Source organism: Neomonachus schauinslandi, chromosome 3, assembly GCF_002201575.2.
Source record: "Neomonachus schauinslandi chromosome 3, ASM220157v2, whole genome shotgun sequence".
Lineage (NCBI taxonomy): Eukaryota > Metazoa > Chordata > Mammalia > Carnivora > Phocidae > Neomonachus > Neomonachus schauinslandi.
This window is the reverse complement of record NC_058405.1, coordinates 65,728,195-65,744,760: the sequence shown is the minus strand read 5'-3', so window position 1 is coordinate 65,744,760 and position 16,566 is coordinate 65,728,195. Positions and strand designations below refer to the sequence as shown.

The 16,566-nt window shown below is 37.4% G+C and overlaps 1 protein-coding gene across 1 annotated transcript in view; it reads right to left on the bottom strand.

Annotated features, from left to right (window-relative positions):
• Positions 1-453: 453 nt before the first annotated feature.
• Positions 454-16,566, bottom strand: part of SOHLH2 (spermatogenesis and oogenesis specific basic helix-loop-helix 2) — a 51,414-nt gene continuing 35,301 nt past the window's right edge. Inside the window, exons 7-11 of the mRNA XM_021690688.1 lie at positions 7,974-8,121; positions 7,723-7,814; positions 6,503-6,624; positions 1,598-1,854; positions 454-474 (exon numbers count right to left, since the gene is read on the bottom strand). Of these exons, the coding sequence (XP_021546363.1) occupies positions 454-474; positions 1,598-1,854; positions 6,503-6,624; positions 7,723-7,814; positions 7,974-8,121 (640 nt within the window). The remainder of the gene's footprint in view (positions 475-1,597; positions 1,855-6,502; positions 6,625-7,722; positions 7,815-7,973; positions 8,122-16,566) is intronic.

The following is a 16,566-nucleotide window of genomic DNA, read 5'->3' as shown; positions in this document are numbered from 1 at the left end:
AAATGTCAGATCTAGAAAGATAACACCTAGAAATGAGTGACAGTAATTCACAGTGATACTAAAAATAAGAATCAGGTTGCAACATCTATACTCAGTGATGCCAGAGTATCAAAGCACCTTCCTAATCTTATCATTTTATCAAGTGGATCATAAATTGTGGAATCTTTCGTGAGGAAAAAAAAAAAAAGTCTAGGTCACCAGGCCATTTGTCCTTGTAGTGCTCTGGCGAGGGAGATCCAAGTATATATGAAGACAAGTGAAAGCGGGTGGCTAGCACTTTTGCTATCCGTCTGCAGAAGCTTTTAGTACATTTATCAGAAGCCATACAGTGCAAGCTCTTTTGATATTAGGTCTCTGGGTGTAGCTTTCAAGATCATTCTTTGTTCCATTCTTCCTGTATTGTCAAACGGCACCCAATAGGTGGTCTAGAGTGTGAATTTCAAACATGTGCTATTAATATGCCCAAAACTGTTGCTGCAAAGGGGAAAGAAAACCACATTAATTGAATCTTGGCCTGTTCTTACTCATAATGTCACAAATAGAGTTCCTATGTCTTAAAGCAATATGAAATGATTTATAAAACCATATGAAATCTTCAGGTGAAAAAACCCATTAAAAATGTATTATTTATTGTTATTAAAAGTCATTATTGTCTTACAACAATTCACCAACAAAAACTACACACAGAAGTGTAGGTGAACAATAAACAATCTCTTTTTCATTTACCCTGGTTTTCCTGTTGGTATACTGATGATCGTTAGTATTATAGATGTAGATAATTCATATTTCAAAATTTCTTTGTAACTGTTTTTAAAATATTTTTCTCATAAATATTTTTTGGGAAGGTCACTATTATTCCCATTTTATAGATGTCATATGGAAAATAATAGTAGCACCTACCTCAAAGGATTATTCCAGGGATTCATTAGATCATCCACATTAAGCACACAGAGTATTTGACACATTACTTATTGAGTTAAACATGTTAGCTATTATTAATATGCAAAAGTATTAGCAACTATAGTAAGGTTATGCCCCAGTGTGGATCACAATTTCTAGCTTCTATGTCTACTTCCCTATGACACTAAGGCAGGGATCCTGTCTATTTATACACTTCCTTCTTGGTGCTTAGCACACTGCTAGAACAGAGAGGATGCTCCATAAATATCTGTGAAAAGAGGACATCTGGGATCTGAAATCAGCCTAGTTGGTGTTGGAAGATCAGATTTTCACAGAGTATGGTTGCTGTTGCCAGCCAAAGAGATAAAGAAGCAGGCAGTTAGGGGCCAGGTGAGGGTGAGGCTGGTGAGGTGGGATGTGGCATCCTAGAAGGAGAAGGGCTAAAGGGAGGGGCTCTAGAGGAAATCAGGTTCCATCTGGCCACTTAAGGTCATACCAGCAGTGCCACATCCAGATTCACTGATCCTGGATATCTAGATACCAGTCCTGCAGCATGGGGAATTCAAGCCTGGGTTAAGCGCACCTGGTCCCAGTCTAAGAGACTTCTGACCAGAGTATGAGCAACACAATGCCAGCCAGGGGCCCCTGATGGTTGGAATGTAAGAATCCGTCTGACCTAAGACCCCAGCAGACTTACCAGACAGTTGGGATGCGTTGCGCACGTCTGGCCCAGCACAGAATTGCAGTGCTGAGGAAGAAACTTTGAGACTCTGGGCACAGCTGATGGAAAATGAACTGAAATGTTCTGATTTGTTACAGCAGCTGCATCATAGGAAGGGATGACTTTAGAATAGTATCTGACAGCATGGAAGGAATTAAGGGAGAGAGCTTTGCTGGGAATTCGAGTTTTATACATATCACCAATTGCATTCTCTGAAGTGGAGCTGGACTGACCTTTCATAAAAAAGAAAACAAATATCCATCAGTATTCACAACTCTGTAACTTGGAATTACTGTATTTGAAATAAATTGTCTTCTATTTCATCTCCTCGTGTTACAAGCTTATACTACTCTTATACTCCAATGCTGATGGAAAAACACAGTCAACTTTTTAGTAGTGGCAGTTAGCACAATACACATACTATAAATCAGTGTTAGTGTGTTATCAGAAGACAGATTTTCAAGGAGCACCAGATCTCTGTGCCTGTGTGTGTGTGTGTGTTTGTGTGTGCCTGTGTGTGGCTTTCATCATAATCAAAATCGTGACCATCCCTATGATCCCTACGAAGCAAGGAGGAAGAAGAAGAAGGAGAAGGAAGAAAAAGAAAGTAGAACTCTATTCAGTCACAAATAAAGTTTGGTCGATTTTCTATCAATGAAGTGGGTTGTATAATTATGTATCTATATTCTGTACAGTAACTAGAAGGCAGAAAAAGATATAAAAATATATTATGAATGTTATCAATGTAATCTGAAATAACACTGTGAATAACTACTTATTTTCTATTGGACATTAATAATAATGAAAGTAAAGAAATTTTATGTCCACTTTACATACAAATGTATCTAGAATATTTGTGAAAAATCATTTCAGCAAATATGTACAGAGATTTATGGAAAAGACAGGTAAAGGTAACCTAATAAAATCTAAACACTGAACTAGATCAGCGCTTCTGTGTTACAAACCAGACATGATCAGACACTGGTGACCTTGGGTGGTCATTTCACTTATCCAGCCTTCAATTTACTGACCTAGGTGGTGACAGTGACATTGGAAGACTTAACTGATATCAACAGTTCCAGTGCTCTAAAACAAGTTGGCAACCTGCATTATGAGCTATATATGTGCTCACATTCTCAAACTCATTCATCACACACTTCAGGTATCTAGCCCAAGGAAAAGTCCAAAATATAGAAAAATCTATGTATGGTGAAATATTTCCTTTCATACTATATATAGAATTGCTTTCCCCACAAAACTACAAACACTAAATGTAGCAATTGGAGGATGGTTAAGAAGATTTTTCTAGAAATTATTTGATAAACCACTAGAACCATTAAAATGGTGGTAAGGGCTGCATAAGAAAAAATTAAAGTATATATGACACAATGTTAAGTAAAAGAAGACAACAAAATTGGATGTCCAATATGAGTACTACTGTAGAAAAATATACATAGAAAAAGACTTGAAGGAAATACATTAAAAATGAACAGTGATTATCGTAGCTGGGCTAGTGAAGGATTAATATTGCTTTCCAAACGGAAAACTATATATAAATAAAATTAAAATGGGGGAGGGGTCTGACTCAATGACCTTCAAGGTCTTCCCCAGGCTGAACACGGTCTACGATCCTGGTGTATCTGTGTCTTCCCAGGAGCAGCTGCCTGAGGTGATGAAAACCAAGACATGCTGGGGCACAGAGAGGCCAGAACTTACCACCAGGAAAACAGTGTTTCAGAGTTTCTGCAGAATATAAACAGTGAGAATGCAAAAGTAAGCATTATATGTTCAAGAAGTAATGTTGACAGGCATATGCCTGTGGCCCGACCTCTTTCTGATTTAATCTGTGCTGATTTAATCGTTCTGGGTGATATTCAGCCACAACTACTTGAAGTAGATTAACCATGGCTCATGGCTACCCTTTTTTGCTTTTCCTCTCCTTTGCCCCAAATCTGGAGAAAAGTCTAAATTGACTAATAAAACACCCTGAGGCTTATTTGACTTTAGAACAAGGAGAGCTATATTCTATTTTTGACTTTAGTCACCATTCCTAGTAACATCATTTGTTCCTGCAGCGTTTACTATGTCCGCATATTATGCACAGTGCCTCTACTACAGTATTTAAAGTACTATAGGAATTGTATTTTGCTTTTGTGACCCTCTCTGCTACTGATTTGCCAGCTCCGTAAGAACAAGAATGCATCTTGTTTGTCCTCGTGGCCCCATCTTTCAAGCAGGGATGTTACAGCTGAGAACTAAGTGATGAATGGGGAGTTCCACAGGTAGAGGATGTAAAGGACATTCCCAGCACAGAGAAGGTGCTGAGGTAAGCGAGTGGAATCCCTTCGAGGAACTAAGCACAAGAGTGACCTCAGACTCAGGCAATGAAGAGAGAGGTCAGGGTGTCCTGTCACCTAGCATTCAACATGAAGATTAGGAGCTCAGTTCTTTACTGGTTTCTCAGTGAAGAGTAACCTTTAGGAATAGAAAAGTCACAAACTGGTAGTTGTATTCTTTTACTCTGGCTCTGCTTTTTTCCATCTTCTTATTTCTACAAGTACATGGGCATGCCTAGACTTTATAACACAAATAGCAAAAATGCCTCAAATTTGAAATATTTGTTGCACAAGGAATATTCATATAGTGAAGGTTTCTTGAGTACCAACTGCAGGCTGGTCAGTGCTCTAGGTACTAGAAATACAGCAATGAACAAAAGAGGCAAAAAAAAAAAAATTCCCTGTCTGGGGAGCCTGGGTGGCTCAGTTGTTAAGCGTCTGCCTTCAGTTCAGGTCATGATCCCAGGGTCCTGGGATCGAGTCCCACATCGGGCTCCCTGCTCCGCGGGAAGCCTGCTTCTCCCTCTCCCACTCCCCCTGCTTGTGTTCCCTCTCTCGCTGTGTCTCTCTCTGTCAAATAAATAAAATCTTAAAAAAAAAAAATTCCCTGTCTTCATGGAGTTGATATTTTAGTGGGAGAAGACAGGCCATAAGAACATATCCAAATAAAGAATATTAGAAGGAAATAAGTGCTATGAAAAAAATACAGTAGAGAAAGTGGATAAGAAGTCCCATGCATTATGTGATGCTAGAAAGGAGTATGCAGTTTTAATTGAGGGGTTGAGACTCACTGAGAAGGTGACATTTAAGTAATTTAAGCAAAGATGTGAAGGAGGTAAAAGGTTAATATGTTAAATGCTCAGTACATAGTTAGTGCTCAATTAATTTGAGTACTTCCCTTTCCTTTAGATTCTATTCATGTAATAAAGCCACCAATGTGCTTCTCATCTGTCAGTAAGATGAGATTTCTACTGGACAGTCACATGCAAAAGAATGAAGCTGGATGCCTATCTTATACCATACACAAAAATTAATTCAAAATAGATTAAAGACTTAAACATAAAACCTGAAACCATAGAACTCCTAGAAGAAAACAGGGTGTCCTGGAGATGATTTTTTGGATTTGACACAAAAGCAAAGGCAACAAAAGCAAAAATAAACATGTGGGACTATAATATCAAACCAAAAAGCTTCTCCACAGCAAAGGAAACCTATGGGATGGGAGAAAATATTTTCAAGTCACATATCTGATAAGGGGTTAATATCCAAAATATATAAGAACTCCTATAAGTCAATAGCAAAGAAACAAACTGATTTAAACATGGACAGAGGATCTAAATAGGAATTTTTCCAAAGAAGACATAGAAATGGCCAATGGGTGGTACATGAAAAGATGCCCAACATCATTAATCATCAGGGAAATGTAAATCAAAACCACAAGATATTACCTCACACCCATTAGAATGGCTATTACCAAAAAGACAAGAAATAATAAGTGTTGGTGAGGATATGTACTTGTGCCCTGTTGGTGGGAATGTAAATTGATGTACCCACTATGGAAAACAGTATGGAGGTTCCTCAAAAAAATTAAAATAGTGCTACTATATGATCCAGCAATCCTATCTCTGGGTATTTTTCAAAAAAAAAAAAAAAGAAAATACTAACTCAAAAAGATATAGGCGCCTCTATGTTCATTGCAGCATTATTGACAAGAGCCAAGAACCTGACTCTCCACTGATGGATAAATGGGTAAAGAAAATGTGATTGGTATAGATGTATAAATGCACACACACACACACACAGAAATATTATTCAACCATAAGAAAAGAATGAAATCTTTCCATTTATGACAATATAGATGGACTTTGAGGGCATTATGCTTTGTGAAATAAGTCAAAGAAAGACAAATACTGTATGATCTCATTTATATACAGAATCTCAAAAAACAAACAAACATATAAAAAATTGAGCTCATAGGTGCAGAGAACAGATTAGTGGTTTCCAGGGGTGGGGATTGGTGGGGGGATGAAATGGGTGAAAAGGTATAAAACTTCCAGTTACAAAATAGAAAAGTCACGGTGACATACAGCATGGTGATTATAATTAATAATACTATACTGCATATTTGAAAGTTGGTAAGAGACTAGATCTTAAAAGTTCTCATCACAAGAAAAAAATATTTTAATCTTGTTGACAGATATGAAGCAGACTTATTGTGGTGATCATTTCACAATGTGTACACATAACAAATCATGTTGTACACCTGAAGCTAATATAATGTTATATGTCAGTTATTCCTCAATAAAAAGAAAATGAGCTTTCTGGAAACGATGTCAATTTTAAGCCCAATTTCTGAGAAAACACCATATGAACATCTGTGGCCATCTTTTGTACTTCGAGCAGGTAATACCAAAAGTACTCTAGCTACACTCTTTTCCCTGGCTACAGCAATGAATGCATTGCTGTAGCCAGGAGTGCAAGGGTGTCCAGTACACCACGCAAGCCAAGCCTACCACAACCACACAGGGTATCAGGTGCAGCTCACCTGTCACGGCTTCATCCAAGGAGCCCTCTGAGGCAGGAACAGAGTACACATTCAAGCACTTATTAGCCAGGAATCTGATCCCTCTCACAGGTGAGTAAGTGCTTGTCAACACACCATTTTCCCTTAAAAGGACAGGGGAAAAAAAAAAAAAAAAAAAACACCTTACACAATTCTCAAGGAAGACCACATGAACACTGCTGAGTTCAACTGTTCTATCATTCAAGTTCTAAATAACACAGATGGAGCCTACACTATGGGTAATTTAGGCCTAAGAACAAATGGTTGAACAGGATTCATGATGATAGTTTAGAATGTAGAGGAATAATTTGCTTTATAGTTTTTCTTTGTTTATATATTCTTTTTTTTTTTTTTTTTTAAAGATTTTATTTATTTATTCATGAGAGACAGAGAGAGAGACAGAGGCAGAGGGAGAAGCAGGCTCCCCGCGGAGCAGGGAGCCCGATGCGGGACTCGATCCCAGGACCCTGGGATCATGACCTGAGCCGAAGGCAGACGCTTAACCGACTGAGCCACCCAGGCGTCCCTCTTTGTTTATATATTCTAATAAATTTAAATAAGAGGGCATTCATTTGGCATGTCACATTTTATACTAGCAAATTCTTTAAAAACTCCCAACTGAAATAGGGCTGGACTGCTCCAGGGCCCATGACCTCCTGTGACAGAGGAATGCTAGAATGCATCCTGCCTCTGTCCGTCTGCCAGTCACGACCATCACTACAGATAAAGCCTTATTTTAAGATCTCCAGAATTAACAAGAGAAGAAGTAAGAGTGAATCAAATGATGAAAGGACATGGGCCTGAGAATATTACATATTTTATCACTGTGACTAAATGACACACATTGGCAATGGGAAAAGTTCACTGATTTTTTGGCGGGGAGACAGAGTGTGGGCACGTGGGGGGCGGTGGGGGGCAGAGGAAGAGCAGAGGGAGAGAGACAATCTTAAGCAGGGTCCATGCCCTGCATGGAGCCCCACAATGGGCTTGATCTCACAACCCTGAGATCATGACCTGAGCCGAAATCAAGAGTTGGATGCTTAACCGACTGTGCCACCCAGGTGGCCCTAAGTTCACTGATTCTTAATAAATACTTGAGTTTTCACAATGGGTGGGTTCAGTGCCTGTCTACAATACTTCTAGTGTTAGCATCAGAGGAAACTAACAAGCCAGCTTCCAATTCACAAGAGCCCTCATCATACCTTTGTGCCATGATCGTGGCTGGAAGGGATAGCTGGATGGACATCTGCTGTTTCTTACAAAACCTCCTATTGCTCTGAAGTACTTCTGTAATCTGAGAGACAGAGAGAGAGAGGGAGAGAGAGAAATCTATTTAGAAATAGATATTTTTTCATATACACAAACACACATACATTTTCAATTATAAAAAATAAAACTGTGGCTTTAAAGCACTATGTATGAGGATAAAATTCAAGGGCTTGAAGTCAAATACCTGGCCCATAATGGCTGGAGGGATTTTCTCCCGGATGTACTTCACATAATCAACTGTTGCCTCGAGAATCGAAGCCGAGTCATTCTTTCTTCCCTTTATATATGGCAACAGAGTACGCAGTTGCTCACAGCAATACTTGATTCGTTCTCTGAGCAGAGAATTGTAATAAATCAGGAATAATTAGTCTCACTTTCTTCCTTGTACACAAGGACAAACAATCCTTCCTCCTGGGTTTGTTTGCAGAGGAACTGCCTCCCTCCCCATCTAGTCTCTGTTTCACAGAAAGGCCGTGTCCCCGCCTCCGCAGCCCCTGGAACCACAGCTTCCTGGGGCGTCTGCTCACACTGCTGTCAAGTACAGTGTCTGTGCTGAGGGTAGCCCCAGGTCACTAGCCCCAGGCCCCCTGCAGTGTGCAGAATGACCCTGCCTAGGGAACCTCCCTCAGAGAAGGGAATGGCATGCTACACACACGTGCTTCTGCGATTTACACTAGAAGCCTAGCGGACGAAGACAGTCAGGAGATACTCATGTCACTATGACCTGAGTGAATGGTACCCTTAAGATTTGTGTATTTTATGTAACCACATTTCCAAAATCAGATCAATTAGCATCATGTGCTTTACATGTAATTCTGTGTTCTGAGCCAAAGAAAAATCAGAAAGCTGCTTTCTTCTCATGAGGTAGGTATGAATGGAACAAATAACCAATATGCAAATGAGAACATCATTCAGGCTCGTATCAGCCTGATAACCTAAGTCTTTCGTAATTCTGAAGGGAACTGCATTGGAAATATAAATCTAAGCCTTTGATCTACGCCTTTGGTACCTTCATTTATGCATGTGTTCATTTAACCAACATTATTAAACACCTGTTTGGGGCTGAATAGCACCTTGACATATATAAGGTCAAATGGTGGCTCTGTCAATTACCAGCAGGAATCCTTGGCAAGTCACCAAACCTTTCTGAACCTCAAAATGGCAAAAAAAAAAAAAAAAAAAAAATCCATTAAAAAATCCAATCTGGGGGCGCCTGGGTGGCTCAGTTGGTTAAGCGACTGCCTTCGGCTCAGGTCATGATCCCGGAGTCCCTGGATCGAGTCCCGCATCGGGCTCCCTGCTCGGCAGGGAGTCTGCTTCTCCCTCTGACCCTCCCCCCTCTCATGTGCTCTCTCTCATTCTCTCTCTCACAAATAAATAAATAAAATCTTTAAAAAAAAAAAAATCCAATTTGGGGCACGTGGGTAGCTCAGTCAGTTAAGCATCCAACTCTTTGATTTCAACTGGGGTCATGGTCTCAGGGTTGTGGGACTGACTCTGCAACAGGCTCCACGCTCCGCAGGGAGTCTGCTAGGCGTTCTCTCTCTCTCCCTCCTACTTCTCCCATTTGTATGCACATGCGTGCACTCTCTCTCTCTCCAAAAAAAATAAATCTTAAAATTCAATTTGATATATAGCCTGTGAATAACTCAAATATTCTAGGTCAGTGGTGTTTTAATTGGACTGTGAGCAGCTCTGAGGGTTCTATAGAGGTGTCTCAGGGACTATTCTAGAAAAAATGTCAACAATTTGACGATGTGTATGAAGGGCTTTGAAACTTTTCATACACTTTGACATGGTACTTGCACTTACAAGGACCTAAAACACAGAACAAACTTTTTGCAAAATGATATCCATTATAGCAGTATATCAGCAAGATATAAAAAACAACCTAAACACACAAAACAGATGGATACTTAAGTAAGCTATAGTATACTAACTCAGTAGAAAATCCTCTGGCAGTGGAAATGAAAAGCTATAAATCTTATTAGGGGAAAAACAGGATATTTTATAGGATACAAGTATAAAATACAAGGCAGTATATAAAATATGATCATAGACATCAAAGTAAAAATAAAGCATAGAAAAAGAAAGTAAAACCATCAAGTAATAGTTATTTCTGGATGGTTGGGTTATGGAAAATATTATTTCTTCCTTTTATTTTTTTATATTTCCCAAATATTTGTGCTGGGTACAAGTCACTTTTATACTAAAAAATTGTATTATTTTTTTTTCCAACATTCATTAGGAAAATGTTCAAACACACAAAAAGAATGAAAGAATTTAGGATCTTAATTCTTAAAAGTTGAAAGAAGTAAGATTTGTGCAGAGAAAATGTATATACCGCACCTACCTAGAATCTACAATGAACATTCACTGTCCTTGCTTTGTCATATATGAATCATCCCACGGGCCATACATCAATCCATTGTATTATACTGAAGCATTTCAAAGTAAGTTGTAAACTTAAGGCACTAAACTCTTAAACATATCATTAGCTAGAATTAATTTATTTTCAAATAAAAGTTACATAAAATACACAAATCTTAAGGGTACCATTCTATGAGTTTTGACAAAGGCACAAAACTATGTAACAAAAACCCTAATTAACATTATTACAACTCCAGAAAGTTCTTTATGTTCTTCCCAATCTTTGAAAAGGGTCAAAAACATTTCTGATATTTTTCCATCCCACATTTGTTTTGCTTGTCTTTGACCTTCTAAATCAAAACTTACAGCATGTGCCATTTTATGTAAGATTTCTTTCACTAAGCATGATATTTTTGAAATTTGCCCATGTGGCTGTTTATTATCAGTAGTTTGTTTCTTTTTATTGAGTAACAGTATTCTATAGTATAAATAAGCCACAGCTTATTTATCCATTCTCTTACTGATGAACACTTCGGCTGTTTCCAGTTTTTGGTCATTATGGATAAAACTGCTAAATCATTCCGTACATGTTTTTGTGAATGCATGTTTTTATTTCTCTGGGAACATATCTAGGAATAGAACTAATGGGTTAATTTTATAAATTTATAAGAAACTGGTAGAACTTTTCCCAAAATAGTACCATTATACATTCCCACCATCAGTGTATGAGGGTTCCTGTTGTTCCAAATCCTTGACAACATTTAATATTGTCAGTAGTTCTAATTTTAGCATTTTGGCCTTTCTGAGGAATACATGGTAGTACCTTGTGCTTTAATTTGCATTTCCATGACAAAAAATTATGTTGAGCACTTTTTTTGGTACTTATTGGGCACTTGCATATCTTCCTTTGTGAAGTGTCTGTTCAAGTATTTTATCTCCATTTTAACTGGATTGTAGGTCTTTTTGGTATTGAGCTTTAGGAGTTCTGTATTATCTGTAATACCAGAATTTTGTCAGCATACTTATTTAGCAAATATTTTCTCCCAGTATATGGTTTGCCTATTTATGTTCTTTTTTTTTTTTTTTAAAGATTTTATTTATTTATTTGACAGAGAAAGAGACAGCGAGAGAGGGAACACAAACGGGGAGTGGGAGAGGGAGAAGCAGACTCCCTGCCAAGCAAGGAGCCCGATGTGGGACTCGATCCCGGAACTCCAGGATCATGACCTGAGCCGAAGGCAGTCGCTTAACCAACTGAGCCACCCAGGCGCCCTGCCTATTTATTTTCTTAGTGGTGTGTTTTGATAGCAAAAGTTTTAAATTTTGATGAGTCTAATTCATTTACTCTTCTTTTATGGTTATTGATTTCTGTGTCTAAGGAACGGCTGCCTACCCTCAGCTTGTGAAGACATTTTCCTACACTTTTTTCTAGAACTGTTCTGTCCAATACAGTCCATTAGACTGGTCTATATAGACATATATAGCCATTAGTCTATATAAATATAAACTAGTTAAAATTAAATAAAATTTAAAATTAACTTCCCATTACAATAGACATATTTCAAATACTCAACAACTACATATGACTAGCAGCTACCTTATTGGACAATGGATGCAGATATAGGGCACTTCCAACATTGCAGAAAGTTCTATTAAACAGTGCTATTTTAGAAGCTTTATAGTTTTAGCTTTATAGTATAGATCGGTCTATGCTCCATCTTGAATTAACTTTTATATGGTATGAGTAACAGGTCAAGGTTCATTGTTTTTCCATTTGGATATCCAGATATTCCAACACCATTTATAGAAAAGACTTTTATTTCCCAATAAGTTTGCTCTGGTGATTTACTGAAAATCAAATGAACACAAATGTGTGAATCCTTTGATCTATTGGTCATTATGATAGTAACATACTGATTACTGTAGCTGTATTTTAAGTCTTGAAGTCAAATAGTTCCCTCCATTTTTGTTGTACTTTTTCAAGATTACTTTATTCTAACTCCTTTTATATTCTAGGTCTTTTTCTTTCTTTTTTTTTTTTTTTAAAAGATTTTATTTATTTATTTGAGAGAGAGAATGAGATAGAGAGCATGAGAGGGGGGAGGGTCAGAGAGAGAGGCAGACTCCCTGCCGAGCAGGGAGCCCGATGCGGGACTCGATCCGGGGACTCCAGGATCATGACCTGAGCTGAAGGCAGTCGCTTAACCAACTGAGCCACCCAGGCGCCCGTCTTTTTCATTTTTTAATCAGATTATCGATTTTTACCAAAAAACTCCCTACTGGAATTATGGTTTATATTCAAATAAAGTTATGTTTCAATTTGGTGAGAACTAACATCTTAACAATAACGATTCTTGGGCTGCCTGGGTGGCTCAGTTGTTAGGCATCTGCCTTCTGCTGGGGTCTTGATTCTGGGATCCTGGGATCGAGCCCCACATTGGGCTCTCTGCTCCGCGGGAAGCCTGCTTCTCCCTCTCCCACTCCCCCTGCTTGTGTTCCCTCTCTCACGGTCTCTCTCTGTCAGATAAATAAATAAATAATGATTCTTTTGATTTGTAGTTATGGTATAATGCATGATTTAGGTTTTCCTTAGTTTCTCGCAGCAATATTTTGAGTGATCAATGTATAGATCCTATGTGTCTTTTTAAAAAATATATTCATTGGAGAGAGACAGAGAGAGAGAGCATGAGCAGGGGTAGGGGCAGAGGGAGAGGGAGAAGCAGACTCCACGCTGAGCAGGGAGCCCGATATGGGACTCGATCCCAGGACACTGGGATCATGACCTGAGCAGAAGACAGACACTTAACTGACTGAGCCACCCAGGTGCCCAATCCTATGTGTCATTTGCATGTTTTTTTCCTAAGTATTATAAGGCTTTTTTACTCTGTTATAAATGTAATTATTTTTAATTTTCTTTTTTTAAAATATTTTATTTATTTATTTGAGAGAAAAAGAGAGAGAATGCAAGTGGGGAGAAGAACAGAGGGGGAGGGAGAGGGAAAGAATCTCAAGCAGACTTCCTGCTGAATGGGGAGCCCAATGCAGGGCTTGATCTCATGACCTGGAGATCACAACCTGAGTCAAAGCCAAGAGTCAGACACTTAACCAACTGAGCCACCCAGGCACCCCTAATTTTCATTTTCTTTTCTTTTTTTTTTTTTTAAGATTTTATTTATTTATTTGACAGAGAAAGAGACAGCTAGAGAGGGAACACAAGCCGGGGGAGTGGGAGAGGGAGAAGCAGGCTTCCCGCCGAGCAGGGAGCCTGACGCAGGACTCGATCCCGGGACTCCGGGATCATGACCTGAGCCGAAGGCAGTCGCTTAACCGACTGAGCCACCCAGGCGCCCCTAATTTTCATTTTCTAATTGCTGCTTATATATAAAAATACAATTAATTTTTGTACATTGATCTTATATCCTGCAACCTTGCTATATTAATCTTTTGGTTCTAGAGGTTGTTTTGTAGGTATCTTAGGACTTTATACATAATCATGCCATCTATAAATAAGAAAGTTTTGTTTCTTCCTTTCTAATCTGTAGGTTATTTCTTTTTCTTACCTAATTGCAATGGCTAGGACAGTTTAGTCAATAATGAATAGAAGTGGTAGGAATGGACACTCTTACTTTTTCCAGATCTTTCTAAAGAACATGGTCAAATTTTCATCATTAAGTACAATACTAGCTACAGGTTTTCTTAGATGCCCTTTAACAGATTGAGGAGCTTCTCTTCCATGTCTGATTTGCTGGAAGTTTTTTTTAATTTTGAAAGAGTATTGAATGTAGTCAAATAATTTTTCAGAATCTGTTAATCATATGGTTTTTCTCCTTTATTCTGTTTAATGTGAATTACATTGACGTTTTGAATGTTACACCAGCTTTGCTTTTCTAGGATATAACCTGTATGGTCATGATGTATTTACATCTTCATATATTACTTGATTTGATTTGCTAAAATAATGTTAGACATTTTTATGTCCCTGTTCATGAAGGATATATTGGTCTGTAATTTTCTATTTTTTAATAATGTCTTTATTAGGTTTAGGGTTATGCTGGCTTCATGAAATGGGTTAGGAAGTATTCCTTCCTCTTCCATTTTCTGTAAGAATTTAAGGTTAGTATTCTTTAAATATTTGACAGAATCCATTAGTAAAACCATCTGATCTTAATGTTTTCTCTTTGGTAAGCTTTTTAATAACAAATTCAATTTCTTTACTATATAGGACTATTCAGATTTTCTGCTTCATCTGATATCAGTGTTGGTAAATTGTATTTTTCAAAAAAAATGTGTCCATTTTGTCTAAATTGCTGAGCTTACTGGCATAAAATTCCTCAAAATATATCCTTTTTATATTTAAATATTTATAGGATATATAGTGATAATTCCTCTTTTATTCAAGATATTGGTAAAATGCTTTCAGTGTCTCTCCTCGCCTGCCTGCTTTCCCCACTTGCTATTTATTTTGGATTTAATTTACTTTACTTTTTCTAGCTCCTTAAAATGGATTCTTAGGTCATTGATTTTTAGACCTTTTGCCTTTTCTAATATAAGCATTTAAAGCCATAGTGTTTTCCACAAGCTTTGTTTTAGCTGCATCTCCCACATTTATGCTTTTTTCACCATCATTCAGCTTGCAATATTTTTTAATTTTTCTTGTGATATTTTTCTTTTACCCATGGATTATATAGAAGTATGTTTTTAAGCTTTCAAATATTTGAGGTTTTCCTTTATATCTAATTCTTACTGATTTTTAATTTAACTTCATTGTCAGGGAACATACTCCTGAATTCTTTTAAATGTAACAAAACATATTATATCCCCCAGCATACAATTTATCTAATTTATCTACCATGTGCCTTTGAAAAGAATGTGTATTCTTCTGTGGTTGCTGTATATAATGTTCTATAAGTATGTACTAGATCAAGGTGGTTAAAAGTGCTCACATCTTCTATATCTTACTAATTTTTGGTGTCTAGCTGTTGTATAAATTGCTGAGAGAGGGATGTAAAATCTCCAACAATGTTTACTGATACTTGTATCTTTAATTCTGTGAACTATTGTTTCAATTACCTAGTCACATACTATTTGTGACTGTTATAGCATTCTGATAAGTCGATTCTTTCATCATTATGAAAAGTTGCCCTTTACTTCAAGTGATACCGCTTGTCTTGAAGTCTACTTTATTTGGTATTAATGTAAACAGTCTGGTCTTCTTATACATATGTTTCACCGTATATATTTTTCTATTTATTTAGCTTACTGTGTCTTTATATTTATGGTGGACAACAGATAGATGGATCTTGTTTTTTTTGTTTGTTTTTATCCATTCTGACAATCTGCGCTATAAGTTGAATATAGGTGGATAACAGTCTACTGTTGTATGACTTTGTTTCCTGTAGTTTCTTTGGCTTTTTTGTTCTTCTGTTCTTCCTTTCTTGTCTTCCTTTTGAATAATTTTTAAAATTCAATTTTAATTTGTTTATTGGTTTCAAAGCTATGCCTTCTGCATATCTCTTTGTTGGTCTAGGGTTGTTCTGGGGATTACAATGTATAACTTTGCACAGTCTATTTAGTGTTAAAATTTTACGACATCACATGAAATACATAAATGCTGCAATCATGTAAGTACCTTTGCCCCATCCTTCATGCTATAGCTGTCATATGTACTACATCTATATATACAGCTGATCTCTGAACAGCATGGGTTTGAACTACATGGGTCCATTTATACACAGATTTTTTTCAATAAACACAGTATAGTACCTTAAATGTATTTTACCTTTCTTATGATTTTATTAATTTTATTAATAACGTTTTCTTTTATTTAGCTTACTTTATTGTGAGAATATAGTATATTGTATATATATATATATACTATATACACATATAATATAAACTATGTGTTAGTCAACTGTTTATGTTATTGGTAAGGCTTCTGGTCACCAGCAGGCTATTAGTAACTAACTTTTGGGGGGAGTCAAAAGTTATACCCAAATTTTTTACTGCATGGGTATCAGTAACCCCTAACCCTTGTGTTGTTTAAGAGTCAACTGTATTGGGGCGCCTGGGTGGCTCAGTCGTTAAGCATCTGCCTTCGGCTCAGGTCATGATCCCAGGGTCCTGGGATCGAGCCCCGCATCGGGCTCCCTGCTCCGCCGGGAAGCCTGCTTCTCCCTCTCCCACTCCCCCTGTTTGTGTTCCCTCTCTCGCTGTGTCTCTCTCTGTCAAATAAATAAAATCTTTAAAAAAAAAAAAAAGTCAACTGTATTACCAGCTCCAGAGTATAATGCTATAATTTTCACTTATAACAGTCTGAAGCATTTTATATAAATATAGAGGGAAAATGTCTGTTTTCTAATATTTATTCACATATTTATCATTTCTGATTCTATTCAGCCCTTCCTAAA